The sequence below is a fragment of the Oncorhynchus mykiss genome, chromosome 4 (genome assembly GCF_057628025.1).
Source record: "Oncorhynchus mykiss isolate SJ-2025 chromosome 4, ASM5762802v1, whole genome shotgun sequence".
NCBI lineage: Eukaryota > Metazoa > Chordata > Actinopteri > Salmoniformes > Salmonidae > Oncorhynchus > Oncorhynchus mykiss.
In genome coordinates, this window is record NC_143025.1 from 16,004,966 (window position 1) to 16,021,222 (window position 16,257).

The following is a 16,257-nucleotide window of genomic DNA, read 5'->3' on the forward strand; positions in this document are numbered from 1 at the left end:
ATTGATCTATGTTGCCAGTTTGGCATCTGCAGTGTCTCAGGAGTTCCTTATTTCTCATTGAGAGGCTCCTTCCATAATGAGAAACTAGATCTGGAAAATACTACCATAATACATGAGTTAATATAGTCAAATCCTCCCATCACCTAGTCACAGCAAAACAAATGTATTGATCATAGAACATCATAACTCGATAGGTATGGTTACTATAACATTGGTATTTACCTGGTTATTCCATAATAGCCTAATTAAAAGACACATAGGCTCGTGGAAGTTATATTCCCATTACACAAAATGAAAATGGGACAAGGACAACTTTGACATGACTGAGAAGAGCATGTGATGTGGGAGAGTCTCAAATTGAATGAGCAGAACATGCTTTGTCGTGCAGAAAATGAGACCAACTAGGCTACTACAAAGAGGATGTAGGCTATTCCAAAGAGGATATAGGCTATCTGTCAGCTGACTTCACTCGCCATATTTTGAGGGTCTGAGCATGGAGCATTTCAGGGCAAGCAAACACTTGGTTTGAAGTGTATTTCACTGTACATTGCCTTCGGTTCTTGTTGTAGCAGTCTACTGTTGCCTACCTACCACGGCATTCCAGGATAATTAGCCTACATTTTTCACCTACTGGCGCTTTGCCAATAACAGCTGCTCACGGTCATAGCGCGATAGGTACGCGACCTAATCCAGCAAGCAAACGGTTTGTCACATGACTGTGCTCACCATGAGTTTATTTCCGCGTTCATTCGGTACAGAATGATTTGATAGAGAGAGGCGCATACCTGAACCGTTGCGGTCCGCAAAACGCGCCGCCAAGCCAAGGCGATATTCTGAGTGAGGGTACCCCGGCATTAGCATTGCTTGGACACACGCTGCAGCAAGAACATGCTCACCCGGGTGAAATCAGCTGTGGCCAATTTTATGGGCGGTATGATGGCTGGCAGTTCGAACAGTGAACCTCTCGGTGGCTCCGATTTACCGCTGAAATACCCGTACACAAGACCGGAGTTTCTGGGACTGTCACCGGATGAAATCGAGTGCTCGGCGGATCATATTGCTCGGCCGATACTCATTCTGAAAGAGACGAAGAGGCTGCCGTGGGCCACTGGTTATGCAGAGTAAGTATGCGTCCATCTTTATTAAGTCGCAGCAGGTTACAGCATGCACATTGCACTACCTGCACCAGAGGAAGCGTAAACATCAGCCTCATTTGATTGTGCCCCGGTTAGTTCCATGGGAATAGGCTATAATTGCGTCTGTCAGCGTAGCCTGCCACACTAGTGCAATGGGTTGGCAACAGGCAGCCCTTGTGCCAAAACTCGCCCGCAAGTGATATTTATTTATTTAGGAGTTACATTTTTTTTAAATCAAAGATTGTCAAATCACCAGGAATCCAGTTAAACATTTGTTTAAATTAGGCAATATTTTCCCAAGAGACGTGATCGTGTCGCAATGTAATCAATGTTTGAAATTATTGTTATTTTCAAACACAATCTATTTTTGGGCTTTGTTATGGTCAATTTGTAGTGTACAAATTATTATAATTATGTTCTGACCCGACCATCCATTCAGACAAAAATCGTCCAGCAGCTTAATTTAGTTGCCTACCCAGTGTTTTGTCACCCATTAGGACACTACATCACTGCCAAGTCTAAAGGTAGAGCTCGAAAATTCTAGCCGCTTGGGTGCTGCCATAGTTTCATTAGAAGTACCCGTCCAAGAAGGTCGGGGTGGCAGGGTAGCCTAGTGGTTAGAGCGTTGGACTAGTAGGAAGGTTGCAAGTTCAAATCCCTGAGCTGACAAGGTACAAATCTGTCGTTCTGACCCTGAACAGGCACTGTTCCTAGGCCGTCATTGAAAATAAGAATTTGTTCTTAACTGACTTGCCTAGTTAAATAAACGTAAAATAAAATTAAAAAGTAATTGGCCACAGATAAAATTGTCAAATCATGTTACATGTACAGTCGCTTTGATTGGACTGATCATGTCAACATCATACTTTCAATCTTAGCCATTGGATGTAAACATTACACAACAAGTTGGAAATCTCAAATTCAACAATGAGTGGGTTGAAAGGAATCAGTGAAAGTAGCATTGTAAAGTAACACTAGCATGCTATTTAGTGGAGGGGCTGTGTGGTCTGAAATCTGTGAGTAAGGGGCTCTTTTCCAAGTTTAAAATAATAAACATTCAACATTGGCCATGCTGTCAAATTCGTTCCTCTTTCTAGAGCTACGACCTGAATATCAATGATTCAACCTTGCATTTTTCCGAGTTCCCAGTTCAGAAGCTTCTAAAGCCATGAAATCATTTTGAAGAATTTTCCAAGCTGATTAGGCACAGTCAACTTAGTGTATGTAAACTTCTGACCCACTGGAATTGTGATACAGTGAATTATAAATGAAATAATCTGTCTGTAAACAATTGTTTGAAAAATTACTAGTAGATGTCCTACCCGACTTGCCAAAACTATTGTTTGATATATATATATATATATATATATATATATATATATACACACAAATAGTTTTAATGTCTGTTCCTTGTCTGTCATTAGATTTTAGACTATTTTCTCTCAAGCTTAATCTGTCCATCTATTCTCCACAGTTTTCCATTTCTTAGTAATTTCTCAGCTCTGGTAGACTGACATATTATCTGTCTATGATAAAGAAATGCAATTTGTAATACAAGGACACAGTGTGAAGGAAGGAGCTCTCCTCTGCATGGATGTTACAGCTTCAACTCCCATGTCCCGATGATTAACCCGATTTTAGATGTGCAAATGCTTCTTCATCTCAAGCTAGACATGACTACTGGCACAAATCCACAAAACTGACCATAGCATTTTCGCCCAGTGCAAAAGAGTAGAATATACAGTATTTAGGCCTAATGCAGTGGTGAGTTCAAGATCGTCATGGTTTGAACTTCAGAGAACAAACATGTTTTAATGGATCTGTGTTGTTTTAAATGACACCAAAACCCCTCTGTCTGCATCCCTCGACTGTGGAATGTTGAGGGTGATACCCGTTTACTCCCTCAGGATTAGAGATCACATCTCAATATCATCTCAATCATCTCAACTAGCCACTAGGTATGGAGACATTTCAATCACAAGAATGAAAAAAGGATTAGCAGTAGAGGTCGACCGAATAATGGGAATGGCCGAGTAATTAGGGGTGATTTCAAGTTTTCATAACAATCGGATATCAGTATTTTTGGACACCAATTTGGTCAATTATTACAATGTTTTTTTTTACACCTTTTTTAAATCTTTATTTAACTAGGCAAGTCAGTTAAGAACACATTCTTATTTTCAATGACGGCCTAGGAGCGGTAGGTTAACTGCCTCGTTCTGGGGCAGAACGACATATTTTCACCGTGTCAGCTCGGGGGATTCAATCTTGCAACCTTACAGTTAACTAGTCCAACGCTCTAACCACCTGCCTCTCATTGCACTCCACAAGGAGACTGCCTGTTACGCGAATGCAGTAAGCCAAGGTAAGTTGCTAGCTAGCATTAAACTTATCTTATAAAAAACAATCAATCAATCATAATCACTAGTTTACTACACATGGTTGATGATATTACTAGTTTATCTAGCGTGTCCTGCGTTGCATATAATCGATGCGGTGCGTATCGTTGCTCCAATGTGTACCTAACCATGAACATCAATGCCTTTCTTAAAATCAATACACAGAAGTATATATTTTTGAACCTGCATATTTAGCTAAAATAAATCCAAGTTAGCAGGCAATTTTAACCAGGTGAAATTGTGTCACTTCTCTTGCGTTCATTGCACGCAGTCAGTGTATATGCAACAGTTTGGGCCGCCTAATTTGCCAGAATTTTACGTAATTATGACATAACATTGAAGGTTGTGCAATGTAACAGGAATGTTGAGACTTATGGATGCCACCCCATACGGAACGGTTCCGTATTTCACTGAAAGAATAAACGTCTTGTTTTCGAGATGATAGTTTCCGGATTCAACCATATTAATAACCTACGACTCGTATTACTATGTTTTATTATGTTATTATGTTAATTAAGTCTATGATTTGATAGAGCAGTCTGACTGAGCAGTGGTAGGCAGCAGCAGGCTCGTTAGCATTCATTCAAACAGCACTTTTGTGCGTTTTGCCAGCAGCTCTTCATTGTGTGTCAAGCATTGAGCTGTTTATGACTTCAAGCCTATCAACTCCCGAGATTAGGCTTGTGTAACTGATATGAAATGGCTAACTAGTTAGCGGGGTGCGCGCTAATAGCGTTTCAAACGTCACTCGCTCTGAGACTTGGAGTGGTTGTTCTTCTTGCTCTGCATGGGTAATGCTGCTTCGATGGAGGCTGTTGTCGTTGTGTTCCTGGTTTGAGCCCAAGGAGGAGCGAGGAGAGGGACTGTAGCTATACTGTTCCACTGGCAATACTAAAGTGCCTATAAGAACATCCAATAGTCAAAGGTCAATGAAATACAAATGGTATAGAGAGAAATATTCCTATAATTCCTATAATAACTACAACCTAAAACTTCTTACCTGGGAATATTGAAGACTCATGTTAAAAGGAACCACCAGCTTTCATGTTCTGAGCAAGGAACTTAAACGTTAGCTTTCTTACATGGCACATATTGCACTTTCTTCTCCAACACTTTATTTTTGCATTATTTAAACCAAATTGAACATGTTTCATTATTTATTTGAGGCTAAATTGATTTTATTGATGTATTATATTAAGTTAAAATAAGTTAATCCAGAATTGTTGTAATTGTCATTATTACAAATAAATAAATATCGGCCGATTTAATCGGTGTCTGCCTTTTTGGTCCTCCAATAATCGGTATTGGCGTTGAAAAATCATAATCGGTCGACCTCTAAGGTCGAAGGTGAACCCTTCAAATAACTATTTTTGGTTCCAGGTAGAACTCTTTCGGGTTCCATGAAGAACCCTTTCCACAGAGGGTTCTACACGAAACCCAAAAGGGTTCTACCTGGAACCAAAAAAGCTAATTCTATGGGGACAGCGGAAGATCCCATTTGGACAACCATGGTCATTCAGCACCTACTCAGCATGCATGCTGCAAAGCACCAGTTTTACAAGCCACTACAAATAAAAGCAATCTAGTCCATGTGAGGCTATGCCCAACATGCCTCTGCCAGCTCTGTGTAGGCATGGCACTGCTACACTGCAGTGGATTTGTCAACAGCTGGTTGACCAGCAGGCCGTGTTGTTGTGGTGAGACCTGGCCCATCTCCTCCCAGCCGGAAGCCAGGCCATATTGAGATGATGTGATATCTACTGATCCACTTAGGGAGAGAATAAACAGTGTCCTGTGCCAAGGAATCACCCTCTAACTGTGATAACCTAGTCATAGGCTGTGTTATAAGAGCTGGATGCAGGCTGTTGTATTTAACTGATGGATGGAGAAAGAATATAATGGATATTGCAGTCTAAACTAAAGCAGCATCCCTACCCTGACCCGGCCGCTTCGCACGCTCTCTCCCAGGCTGCTGTCAGGTCTTGTTAGTGCTAACATTTCAGAAGGGCAGAGAGTCCTCCTCTCTCTCTTCCTCTCTCCCTGCTTCCTGTCCTGCATTTACATAGCACTCATGAACTGAATGGATAAGGATCAATACATCAGTCGATATGTGATTCTATGTAGCATGAACACTGCTACTTTGATGACTGGAGGCCGGCGGACATGCATGTCTAAGGGGATGTCGGTCAACTTCAGAGTACCCATACATATCACTGTACTCACATAGATAGTGGATGGTGTAGCACATGATGATGTTGCATAATGTTTCTACTGTACATAGTTTCTATCTCATAACAAGGCAGATGTCCACAAGAAAATGAGAGCAGTTTCAGGTCAATTGTCCATCAATCACGGCGACTGTTATACACAGGAACTGCATCAGTGTCAACATTTTAAGTGTTCTCCTCTCCTAATATAATGTTGTGGTTTGAGCGTGACTTAAATGTGATCTAATCACTCACTTTGGGTTCGATTGATCAATCAAGTCGTGCCTTTGTCATTAAATAGACCCTGACAATGTAATCAGAATGTATAAGAGAGGAATTAGATTACACGAGAAATGTCTATTCTGTCGAATGATCAAGGTCTGCTTGTGAAGTAAGATTACTGGTGATAAGAGAATTGTACTTCTCCTCAGATGCAATTTTCACAATGGAGACTGATGGTTTGCTCTTCTCTGCACCGGCTTTGTTCAGACTATGACTGATTGCACAATCACACCCTTCACATGCACATCAGTGTTGGGGAGTAGTAAACTACATGTAGTTCAATTAGTAATTTAACTACAGTTGCTTTTTTAAAATGTGTTTTACAATGTAGCGGTGTAGCTAACTACTGGAACTACACACTGTCTTCTGCAAAAATAAAATCTGGGTAGGCAATCATTTCCTTTCCTTTTCGGGTTCAGACCTGCCTAATTCTCACTTGAAACATTTATTTTTGTTTTAACAGAAGGTGTAATTTGGCCTATTAACATATGACCCCAAAGTGATTGGTTCTTGGAATTTGTAGTCTGACATTTCAGATTTACATCTAATTTTTCACAAAGTAGTTTTTACTTTTTTAAAGTAACAATTTATTTTTTATTTTTTTGCTCTCTGCATTGTTGGTCTACAGCTGTTTTACATACGATTTGATTTATATTTTCTTAAGGGTCGCTTTAGTGTTGCTTAACTTCTTCCAGTGTGAAGTATTTGGTACTGTAGCTTGGTAAACTATTTTGAGTAACTTTCCCAACACTGATGCACATTGATTCAGTATTCTACTGCGTAACAGTCAAATTGTGACTTCATAGCTAAGCATATCACTGGCTACATTCCCAAATCCACACAAGCACTTAGCAATGTCCAATACATTGGCTTGTTTTGACGTGATATGCTCGTGTTGACTGTTGATATTGGAACACAGCCACTGCCCTATTATTAGGACCAGGCAATGGTACACAATGACTGGTCCAAATGCATTCGGGTCTATTTAAGGTCAGACCGAGTAAGTGAGGCCATATAGAGGAAGTGGAATGAGGTAACCAACTGAATACCACAATCACTGTCTCTGAAGATGCTGTTCATCCCTTAGGCCTGACCTGGCTGCCCATTCCACTCAGATCAAATACCTATCAAGATAAAAGTGTAACACTTGATGGTCGGGAGTCTAGCTCTGCAGCTCCGCCTCCTTGTAGCTCCATCTCAGACAGTCTGGGCTCAAACACCTAGGGATCATTCATTACAGTATCTTTATCTGTGGCAGGGTTTGCCAATCTCGGTCCTGGGGCCTCCCAGTGGTGCACGTTTAGATTTTTGACCCTAGCACATGGCTTTTTCAAATAATCAAAGCTTAATGATGAGTTGATTATTTGAATCAGCTGTGTAGAGCTAAAGCAAAAACCAAAATGTGTACCCATGGGAGGTCCCATGACCGAGTTTGGGAATCCCTGATCTATGGGAAACTCTGCTGAGGTGGTCATTTTGTGTAATCTGCCTGGTACAAGAAACACTATTTAAACTAAAAAAGTATCCTCAACCATACAGTACACTAAACCCCTCCCTCTGCAACTGGACCCTGGACTTCCTGACGGGCAGACTCCAGGTGATGAGGGTAGTCAACAAAACCTCCACCATGCTGACTCTTAATATGGGCCCCCCAAGGGTGTGTGCTTCAAAAAAATATCTGTTTATTTTGACAGGGAAGACATTTTGAGACCTAGGTCTCTTTTTCAAATGTGCCCTGTATAATATAACATTATACACTATATATAAACTCAGCAAAAAAAGAAACGTCCTCTCACTGTCAACTGCGTTTATTTTCAGCAAACTTAACATGTGTAAATATTTGTATGAACATAACAAGACTCAACAACTGAGACAAACTAAACAAGTTTCACAGACATGTGACTAACAGAAATGGAATAATGTGTCCCTGAACAAAGGGAGGGGGGTCAAAATCAAAAGTAACAGTCAGTATCTGGTGTGGCCACCAGCTGCATTAAGTACTGCAGTGCATCTCCTCCTTATGGACTGCACCAGATTTGCCAGTTCTTGCTGTGAGATGTTACCCCACTCTTCCACCAAGGCACCTGCAAGTTTCCGGACATTTCTGGGGGAAATAGCCCTAGTCCTCACCCTCCGATCCAACAGGTCCCAGATGTGCTCAATGGGATTGAGATTGCCTGCAATGACGACAAGCTCAGTCCGATGATGCTGTGACACACCGCCCCAGACCATGACGAACCCTCCACCTCCAAATTGATCCCGCTCCAGAGTACAGGCCTCGGTGTAACGCTCATTCCTTCGACGATAAAGGGTAATCTGACCATCACCCTGGTGAGACAAAACCGCGACTCGTCAGTGAAGAGCACTTTTTGCCTGTCCTGTCTGGTCCAGCAACGGTGGGTTCAGCGCTGTCTTAGGCGTCTCACAGTACGGACATGCCTAATGCACGTTCACGCAGATGAGCAGGGACCCTGGCCATCTTTTCTTTTGGTGTTTTTTAGAGTCAGTAGAAAGGCTTCTTTAGTGTCCTAAGTTTTCATAACTGTGACCTTAATCGCCTACCGTCTGTAAGCTGTTAGTGTCTTAACGACCGTTCCACAGGTGCATGTTCATTAATTGTTTATGGTTCATTGAACAAGCATGGGAAACAGTGTTTAAACCCTTTACAATGAAGATCTGTGAAGTTATTTGGGTTTTTACGATTATCTTTGAAAGACAGGGTCCTGAAAAAGGGCCGTTTCTTTTTTTGCTGAGTTTACATACATACACACACATTACAATACAAAAACAGTCATGGGAAGTACAGACAAAAGCATCACAAATCAACTAGAAAAGCTGTTACATTCCTCCACAAATAAGTCCCCAATTAATGCTTTAAATTGCCTGAACGTTACCAGAACATCAAGATGAAATGTACTTTGAATTTTGTTTACAAAAATACGGTGCATTAGAACTAAAAGCAGCTTTACCTAGCTCAGTGGAGACCCTATGAACCTCGAGTTAACCAATCCTGTGAACGGGTCAGGCAACTCTGGTGAATCTACTCGACAGCAAAGTTAGCTAAGACGGAAGTTTATGAAGTAGGGCCTTGTAAACAAACAGGAGTAATGTGGTGATCTGCAGGTCTTTAGCAAAGTCCAGTCAACATTTTGATACAGGATGCAGTGGTGAGTCTCAAAACTGTTACGTGTAACAAAAGCATTATGGTAGATGGCATCCAATGGTTTAAAAGTAGTAGCAGCTGCACTTTGATAAATCATTTCACCATAAGAACAGATAAAAAGGTTGATTGAATAATCTGTTTACTACTGCTTAGAGAGAGCTCAATATGTTTGTGTAGAAAAAGACACATTTAAATCTTAGCTTCTTAACCAGTCATTTGTTTTTTAAATTTCAAATCCATATCAATACAAATGCCTAAGTGTGTGTGTATGTGTGTGTGTATATATATATATATATATATATATGTGTATATATATATATATATATATATATATATATGCAGGAACATGTTAGATTGGAGAACCATCTGATGAGTCAACAGTGCCTTCGTAGAGTATTCAGACCCCTTGACTTTTTACACACTTTGTTACGTTACAGCCTTATTTTAAAACATATTAAATTGTTTTTCACCCCCCATCAATCTACACACAATACCCAATGAGAAATCAAAAACAGGTTTGTAGAAATGTTTGTTAATTTATGAACTGAAATAGCACATTTACATAAGTATTCAGACCCTTTATTCAGTACTTTGTTGAAGCACCTTTTGGCAGTGATTACAGCAGCGAGTCTTTGATTGGGGAGTTTCTCCCAATCAAATCAAGTTTTATTTGCCACGTGTTTAGCAGATGTTATTGCGGGTGTAGCGAAATGCTTGCGTTTCCAGCTCCAACGGTGCAGTAATATTACTTGTTAGATATCTAACAATACACACAAAGAAATGTAAAGTAAAGGAATGGAATTAAGAATATGTCAATATTTGTGCTAGCAATGTCAGAGCGGCATAGATGAAGATACAGTAGAATAGGATGGAATACAGTATATACATATGAGATAATATGTAAACATTAAAGTTACTAGTGTTCCATTATTAAAGTGGCCAGTGACAATTTCAAGTCTATGTATATGGGGCAGCAGCCTCTGTGCTAGTGATGGCTATTTAACAGTCTGATGGCCTTGAGATAAAAGCTGTTGTTCAGTCTCTCGGTCCCAGCTTTGATGCACCAGTACTGACCTCGCTTCTGGATGATAGCGGGGTGAACATTCAGTGGCTCGGGTGGTTGTTGTCCTTGATGATCTTTTTGGTCTTCCTGTGACATCGGGTGCAGTAAGTATCCAGGAGGGCAGGGAGTACAGGAGGGGCTAAGCACGCATCCATGTGGGGCCCCAGTGTTGAGGATCAGCGAAGTGGAGGTGTTGTTTCCTACCTTCACCACCTGGGGGCGGCCTGTCAGGAAGTCCAGGACCCAGTTGCACAGGACGGGGTTCAGACCCAGGGCCTTAAGCTTAATGATGAGCTTGGAGGGTACTATGGTGTTGAATGCTGAGCTAGTCAATGAAAAGCATTCTAACATAGATATTCCTCTTGTCCAGATGGGATAGGGCAGTGTGATTGCATAGTCCATTGGTGTGGTAAGCAAATTGAAGTGGGTCTAGGGTGTCAGGAAAGGTAGAGGTGATAAGATCCATGACTAGTCTCTCAAAGCACTTCATGATGACAAGTGAGTGCTACGGGGAAATAGTCATTTAGTTCAGCTACCTTGCTTTCATGGGTACAGGAACAATGGTGAACACCTTGAAACATGTGGGGACAGCAGACTGGGATAGGTAGAGATTGAATATGTCCGTAAACACACCAGCCAGCTGGTCTGCGCATGCTCTGAGGATGCGGCTAGGGATGCCGTCGGGGAAATTCTGATCCCCATCAATCCCGTTAGCCTGAGTTCTGTCACGAAGATAATCATGAAACCATTAACAGGCGTCAAAGCTCAGGCCTGTGGAGGACAACTTATTCAATAAAATAACATGATTAACAGTATCAAAAGCTTTTGACAGGTCCACAAGCAAAGCAGCACATTTCATTGTAGTGTCTGAAGCATTGACAAGATCATTAACAGCTAAAGTGGTGGCTTGAATAGTGCAATGCCCTGATTGGTTTACATTGAAAATACATTTCTCAGATTAAAAAAGAGTAAAGTTGTGCGTTTACTAAGAATTCAAGAATCTTAGCTAGACAAGGAAGCCTTGAAATGTAGCGATGTAATTATTAAGATAACTACTCTCCCGTCCTTATGGAGTGGCAAGAAGAGCTGATTTCCATACTTTTGGAATATTTCATGATAACAACGTTAAATAAAACATCTGGGTTATTAACAAACGATGGGCGCTGCACGTTTAAGCAGACCGGGATCCAATTAGTCGGCCCCTGTGGATTTCTTGTTGTCTATTGCTGTAGCAAAGCGCCCAGAACTTATTTTCTGTAAATAGCCTAAAAGAAAAGGTTTGACTATAATTTCTCTTCTCATTCACTAGGTTTCCCCTATCACCTTCCTGCCCAATATCATTGTGAATTGGCTTAGAAGTTCTTTCAAAGAGAGCCTGCTGAAATGTAATGTTCTTTAAAAGCATCAATGATGGTATTTGTCCTGTAATGAGGCCAGTGTCTGAATGAATTTGTTGTGGCAAAGAGGTGGAAGTAGAACCCTTTTTTGTGATTTGCCAGTTTTCCAGAATATAGCCAGGTTCCCATTACAATCTGAAAGAATGTTTACATAATAATCAGCTGTAGCCTTTCTGATTTGTCTTGCACAATGATTCCTCAGTTGCTTAAAAGCTTGCGAGTCCGGGCCTAACCCTGTGTTCCTGGCCTTGACCCAAGCATCATCTCTTTTATGAAAGACTTCTGATAATGCCGGAGTGTACCAGGCATTCGATCTACCTTTCAACCTTTCATTTTTTGTACGGAGCAAAATTATCCACAATATTATTGAAGACATCTTAATAACAATGTATTTTATGTTTTGCTCAATCTGAGAAGGGAGGCCCACCCATGTCTATGCCAAAGGAAAAGCCCACCCATGTCTATGCCAAAGGAAAAGCCCACCCATGTCTATGCCAAAGGAAAAGCCCACCCATGTCTATGCCAAAGGAAAAGCCCACCCATGTCTATGCCAAAGGAAAAGCCCACCCATGCCTACACCAGAAAGACACATCAATCTCAGATAAAGCAGCCGAGTAAGCGAAACAGTGCCCCCTCTGTCTCGATATGTGTAGACCATGTATCTGATGCTGTCTGGACAAATAGAGGATGGAATGTCATACTATTTCTGGCCAGACCGCATCAGATACATGGTCTACACATACTGAGACAGAGGGGCACTGTTTCGCTCACTGTGCTGTTCTCTCCTGTAAGAGTTTCAGCAGAGAGGAAGAGGCGAAGCAAGAGGGCTCACTCTCACCGAAATCTTCCCAGAATAAGCCTAATGTGTTTATATGGGCGTACTATGTAGACCTAACCTTGTTGCCTGCCTTCGAGCCTTTAGAACAATGCCTCCCATTGTTAGGGTGGAGACATGAGCGTCTTGTCATTACATACCCTACAGATCTCTGGTTTTAGCCACTTGTGATTTGGAAAGGAAAGTTGACGGTTGCGCAGTTTGGATGCTGGCTTCCCCTAAAGTAAATTTATGTTTTGCCAAAATGATATAATTACTCATGTCCAAATAAAGCCATTGAAAATAATTCACCAGAGAGCATGACTTAGTCACAGAGGATCATTAGCTTCTGTAAAAATAAAAAATAGCTGTGGATTATTTCAAAGCACAAGTGCTTAGGCATTGGAAAGCCCGCAATTTGGGCAGCGTGCGTGGCAGTAGGCCTAGCAGATTGAGTTGTGGCTGTCAGTGAAAAGCACCTTAAACAGCGGTCACCAACCTGTTCTGAGTCCAGATCACTTTCGGAGTCAACATGCAAGCTGAGATGTACTGCTCAGATATTTTTTGAAGCCATATTTAAACGTACGCCTGTGCAACATTCACCAACTAAAAACAGTCCTGTAGCAATGAGGTTTGTGCAGTAGGCTATAGGCCCAATACATTATCACTGCATATTGGCTATGCTTGAATTGCCTTGCAGACATTGTTCTTCTCAGACCATTTAGAAAATATATTTAAACATTTTAGGTATATGATTACACTGGTATAGAACATTTGTTGTATTACTTGTGAGGCACAGCTGCGTGAACATGCGGTTGAAGTCGGAAGTTTACATACACCTTAGCCAAATACATTTAAATTCAGTTTTTCACAATTCCTAACATTTAATCCTAGTAAAGATTCCCTGTCTTAGGTCAGTTAGGATCACCACTTTAATTTTAAGAATGTGAAATGTCAGAATAATAGTAGAGAGAATGATTTATTTGAGCTTTTATTACTTTCATCACATTCCCAGTGGGTCAGAAGTTTACATGCACTCAATTAGTATTTGGTAGCATTGCCTTTACATTTTTTAACTTGGGTCAAACATTTCAGGTAGCTTTCCACAAGTTTCCCACAATAAGTTGGGTGAATTTTGGCCCATTCCTCCTGACAGAGCTGGTGTAACTGAGTCACGTTTGTAGGCCTCCTTGCTCGCACACACTTTTTCAGTTCTGCCCACAAATGTTCTATAGGATTGAGGCCAGGGCTTTGTGTTGATGGCCACTCCAATACCTTGACTTTGTTGTTTTCAAGCCATTTTCCACAACTTTGGAAGTATGCTTTGGGTCATTGTCCATTTGGAAGACCCATTTGCAACCAAGCTTGAACTTCCTGATGTCTTGAGATGTTGCGTAAATATATCCACATAATTTTCCTGACTCATGATGCCATCTATTTTGTGAAGTGCATCAGTCCCTCCTGCAGCAAAGCACCCCCAGAACATGATGCTGCCACCCCTGTGCTTCACAGTTGGGATAGGGTTCTTTGGCTTACAAGCCCCCCTTTTTCCTCCAAACATAACAATGGCCAAACATTTCTATTTTTGTTTCATCAGACCAGAGGACATTTCTCCAAAAAGTGCGATCTTTGTCCCCATGTGCAGTTGCAAACCGTAGTCTGGCTTTTTTATGGCGGTTTTGGAGCAGCGGCTTCTTCCTTGCTGAGCGTTCTTTCAGGTTTGTACCTTTTCCCCCAGCATCTTCACAAGGTCTTTTGCTGCTGTTCTTGGATTGATTTGCACATTTGCACCGAAGTACGGTCATCTCTAGGAGACAGACATTGTCTCCTTCCTGAGCGGTATGATGACTGTGTGGTCCATCAGATGAACGTGGTACCTTCAGGCATTTGGAAATTGCTCCCAAGGATGAACCAGACTTGTGGAGGTCTCCAATTTTCTTTCTGAGGTCTTGGCTGATTTTCTTTTGATTTTTCCATGATGTCAAGCAAAGAGACACTGAGTTTGAAGGTAGTTCTTGAAATACATCGACATGTACACCTCCAATTCACTCAAATGATGTCAATTAGCCTATCAGAAGCTTCTAAAGCCATGACATTATTTTCTGGAATTTTCCAAGCTATTTAAAAGGCACAGTCTACTTAGTGTATGTAAACTTCTGACCCACTGGAATTGTGATACAGTGAATTATAAATGAAATAATATGTCTGTAAAAAATTGTTGGAAAAATTACTTGTCATGCACAAAGTCCTAACCGACTTGCCCAAAACTATAGTTTGTTAACAAGAAATTTGTGGAGTGGTTGAAAAACGAGTTTTAATCACTCCAACCTAAGTGTATGTAAACTTCAGATTTAAACTCTTGTGTATGTTATATATATATATATATTATAATATTGTACTTTTTTCTGGACTGATGACCTGCATCTGATGGTCAGTTTGAGGGGAGGGAGCAGCTGTGAGGCTGCCTCACCATCTCTCCGCTCTCCCTCTACTAATGGTGAAATTCAAGTCGCACTGCATTATTTCTGCCTCATGCACCAATTCATTTTACTACTCCTATGACCAGAGAAAGTGAAATATTCCTTGATATTAAGAGACACAAGCTGTTAATAATAGCAAAGCAGGCTTATCGGAAGAGTTTGCTATATTCATTCATTATAGCTGCAGTGCTGGTTGTGGCTTGAGTGGTAGTAGGGAAAAGGCACATTTTATGGCTTTTAAGTGTGTAACAAAGTGTTGACAGTGCTGAATGACAACTTACACATGAACTTACCCATAAAAACAGCAGCTTTTTGCTGTATTCATTGAGTCTAGTCGTGGTTCTGAAATATCACAGTATCAACTTTGCTGTGCGTTCAAAGCTTATTTTTACAGTCCATGGCTTGAGGAAACTGTGCAGACATGGTGATCTGAGCTATCTGATTGGCCAGCGGTAGGCCTATAGTTGCACTTGATTTGCTCTCTGGGCCTGCCGGGTAGGTGAAGTTTTACCTTCACACATGAAATCATTCAAAATGGGAACACGTTGCTTTCCCGGCACTAGGGCTACTGAATCAAGTGCACCTACCACCAACAACATGAAATGAAGAAAAAAAAATAATATATAGGAATGCAAGGCTTTATTGTTGGGTTTTTACAAAAATGTTTGGTGATCGACTAGTAATGCCTTGGAGAACGACCAGTCGACCGTGATGGACTGGTTGGTGACCACTGATACCACTGTGACCACTGAAATATTTTTGAAGATAATGTGTCTTGAAGTGTAATTGAGAATGTTGAGGCAAGAAGGGGAGAGGTGTATGGCGAAGACATGGCACGTCTCTCTCCAGAAATCAGGTGCTCAGCTCTCCAGAATGCGCACAGCTTCCTCCCTCCAATTCTTGCTTATTTATTGTTGCATTGTATGAGTTGTTTGTTTACATAAAGTGTCCACTGGTTCAGATTTACCTGCTGCCCTTACTTTACAAGAGAAATGAATGTGTGTCTGCTTCCCATTGGCCTCTCTCTCCCACAGGGTGATCAACGCGGGGAAGAGCCATCTGAACGAAGACCAGGCGTGCTGTGAGGTGGTGGTGGTGAGGAGTAGACCCAGTGCCGGGGGCAACTCCACCTCCAACAGGCCCCCTACCACCCGGAGGAGGTCCTCTCTGCCCAATGGAGAGGGGCTGGGGCTCAGGGAGAACACTGTGAGTAGCCCCACTTTTCCAGATGTAGTCTAATACCCTGAGGCCTTCCCCCTCATTCTATCACATCAGGACCTGTAGACTCTTCTATTCCCCGGCCTCATATCATCCAT

The 16,257-nt window shown here is 41.4% G+C and overlaps 1 protein-coding gene across 1 annotated transcript in view; it reads left to right on the forward strand.

The window, feature by feature from the left end:
- Window positions 1-393: 393 nt before the first annotated feature.
- Window positions 394-16,257, forward strand: part of LOC110521387 (protein phosphatase 1H) — a 42,525-nt gene continuing 26,661 nt past the window's right edge. The window contains exons 1-2 of the mRNA XM_021598917.3: window positions 394-1,121; window positions 15,976-16,147. Coding sequence (XP_021454592.1) covers window positions 889-1,121; window positions 15,976-16,147 — 405 coding nt within the window. The 5' untranslated portion in view covers window positions 394-888. The remainder of the gene's footprint in view (window positions 1,122-15,975; window positions 16,148-16,257) is intronic.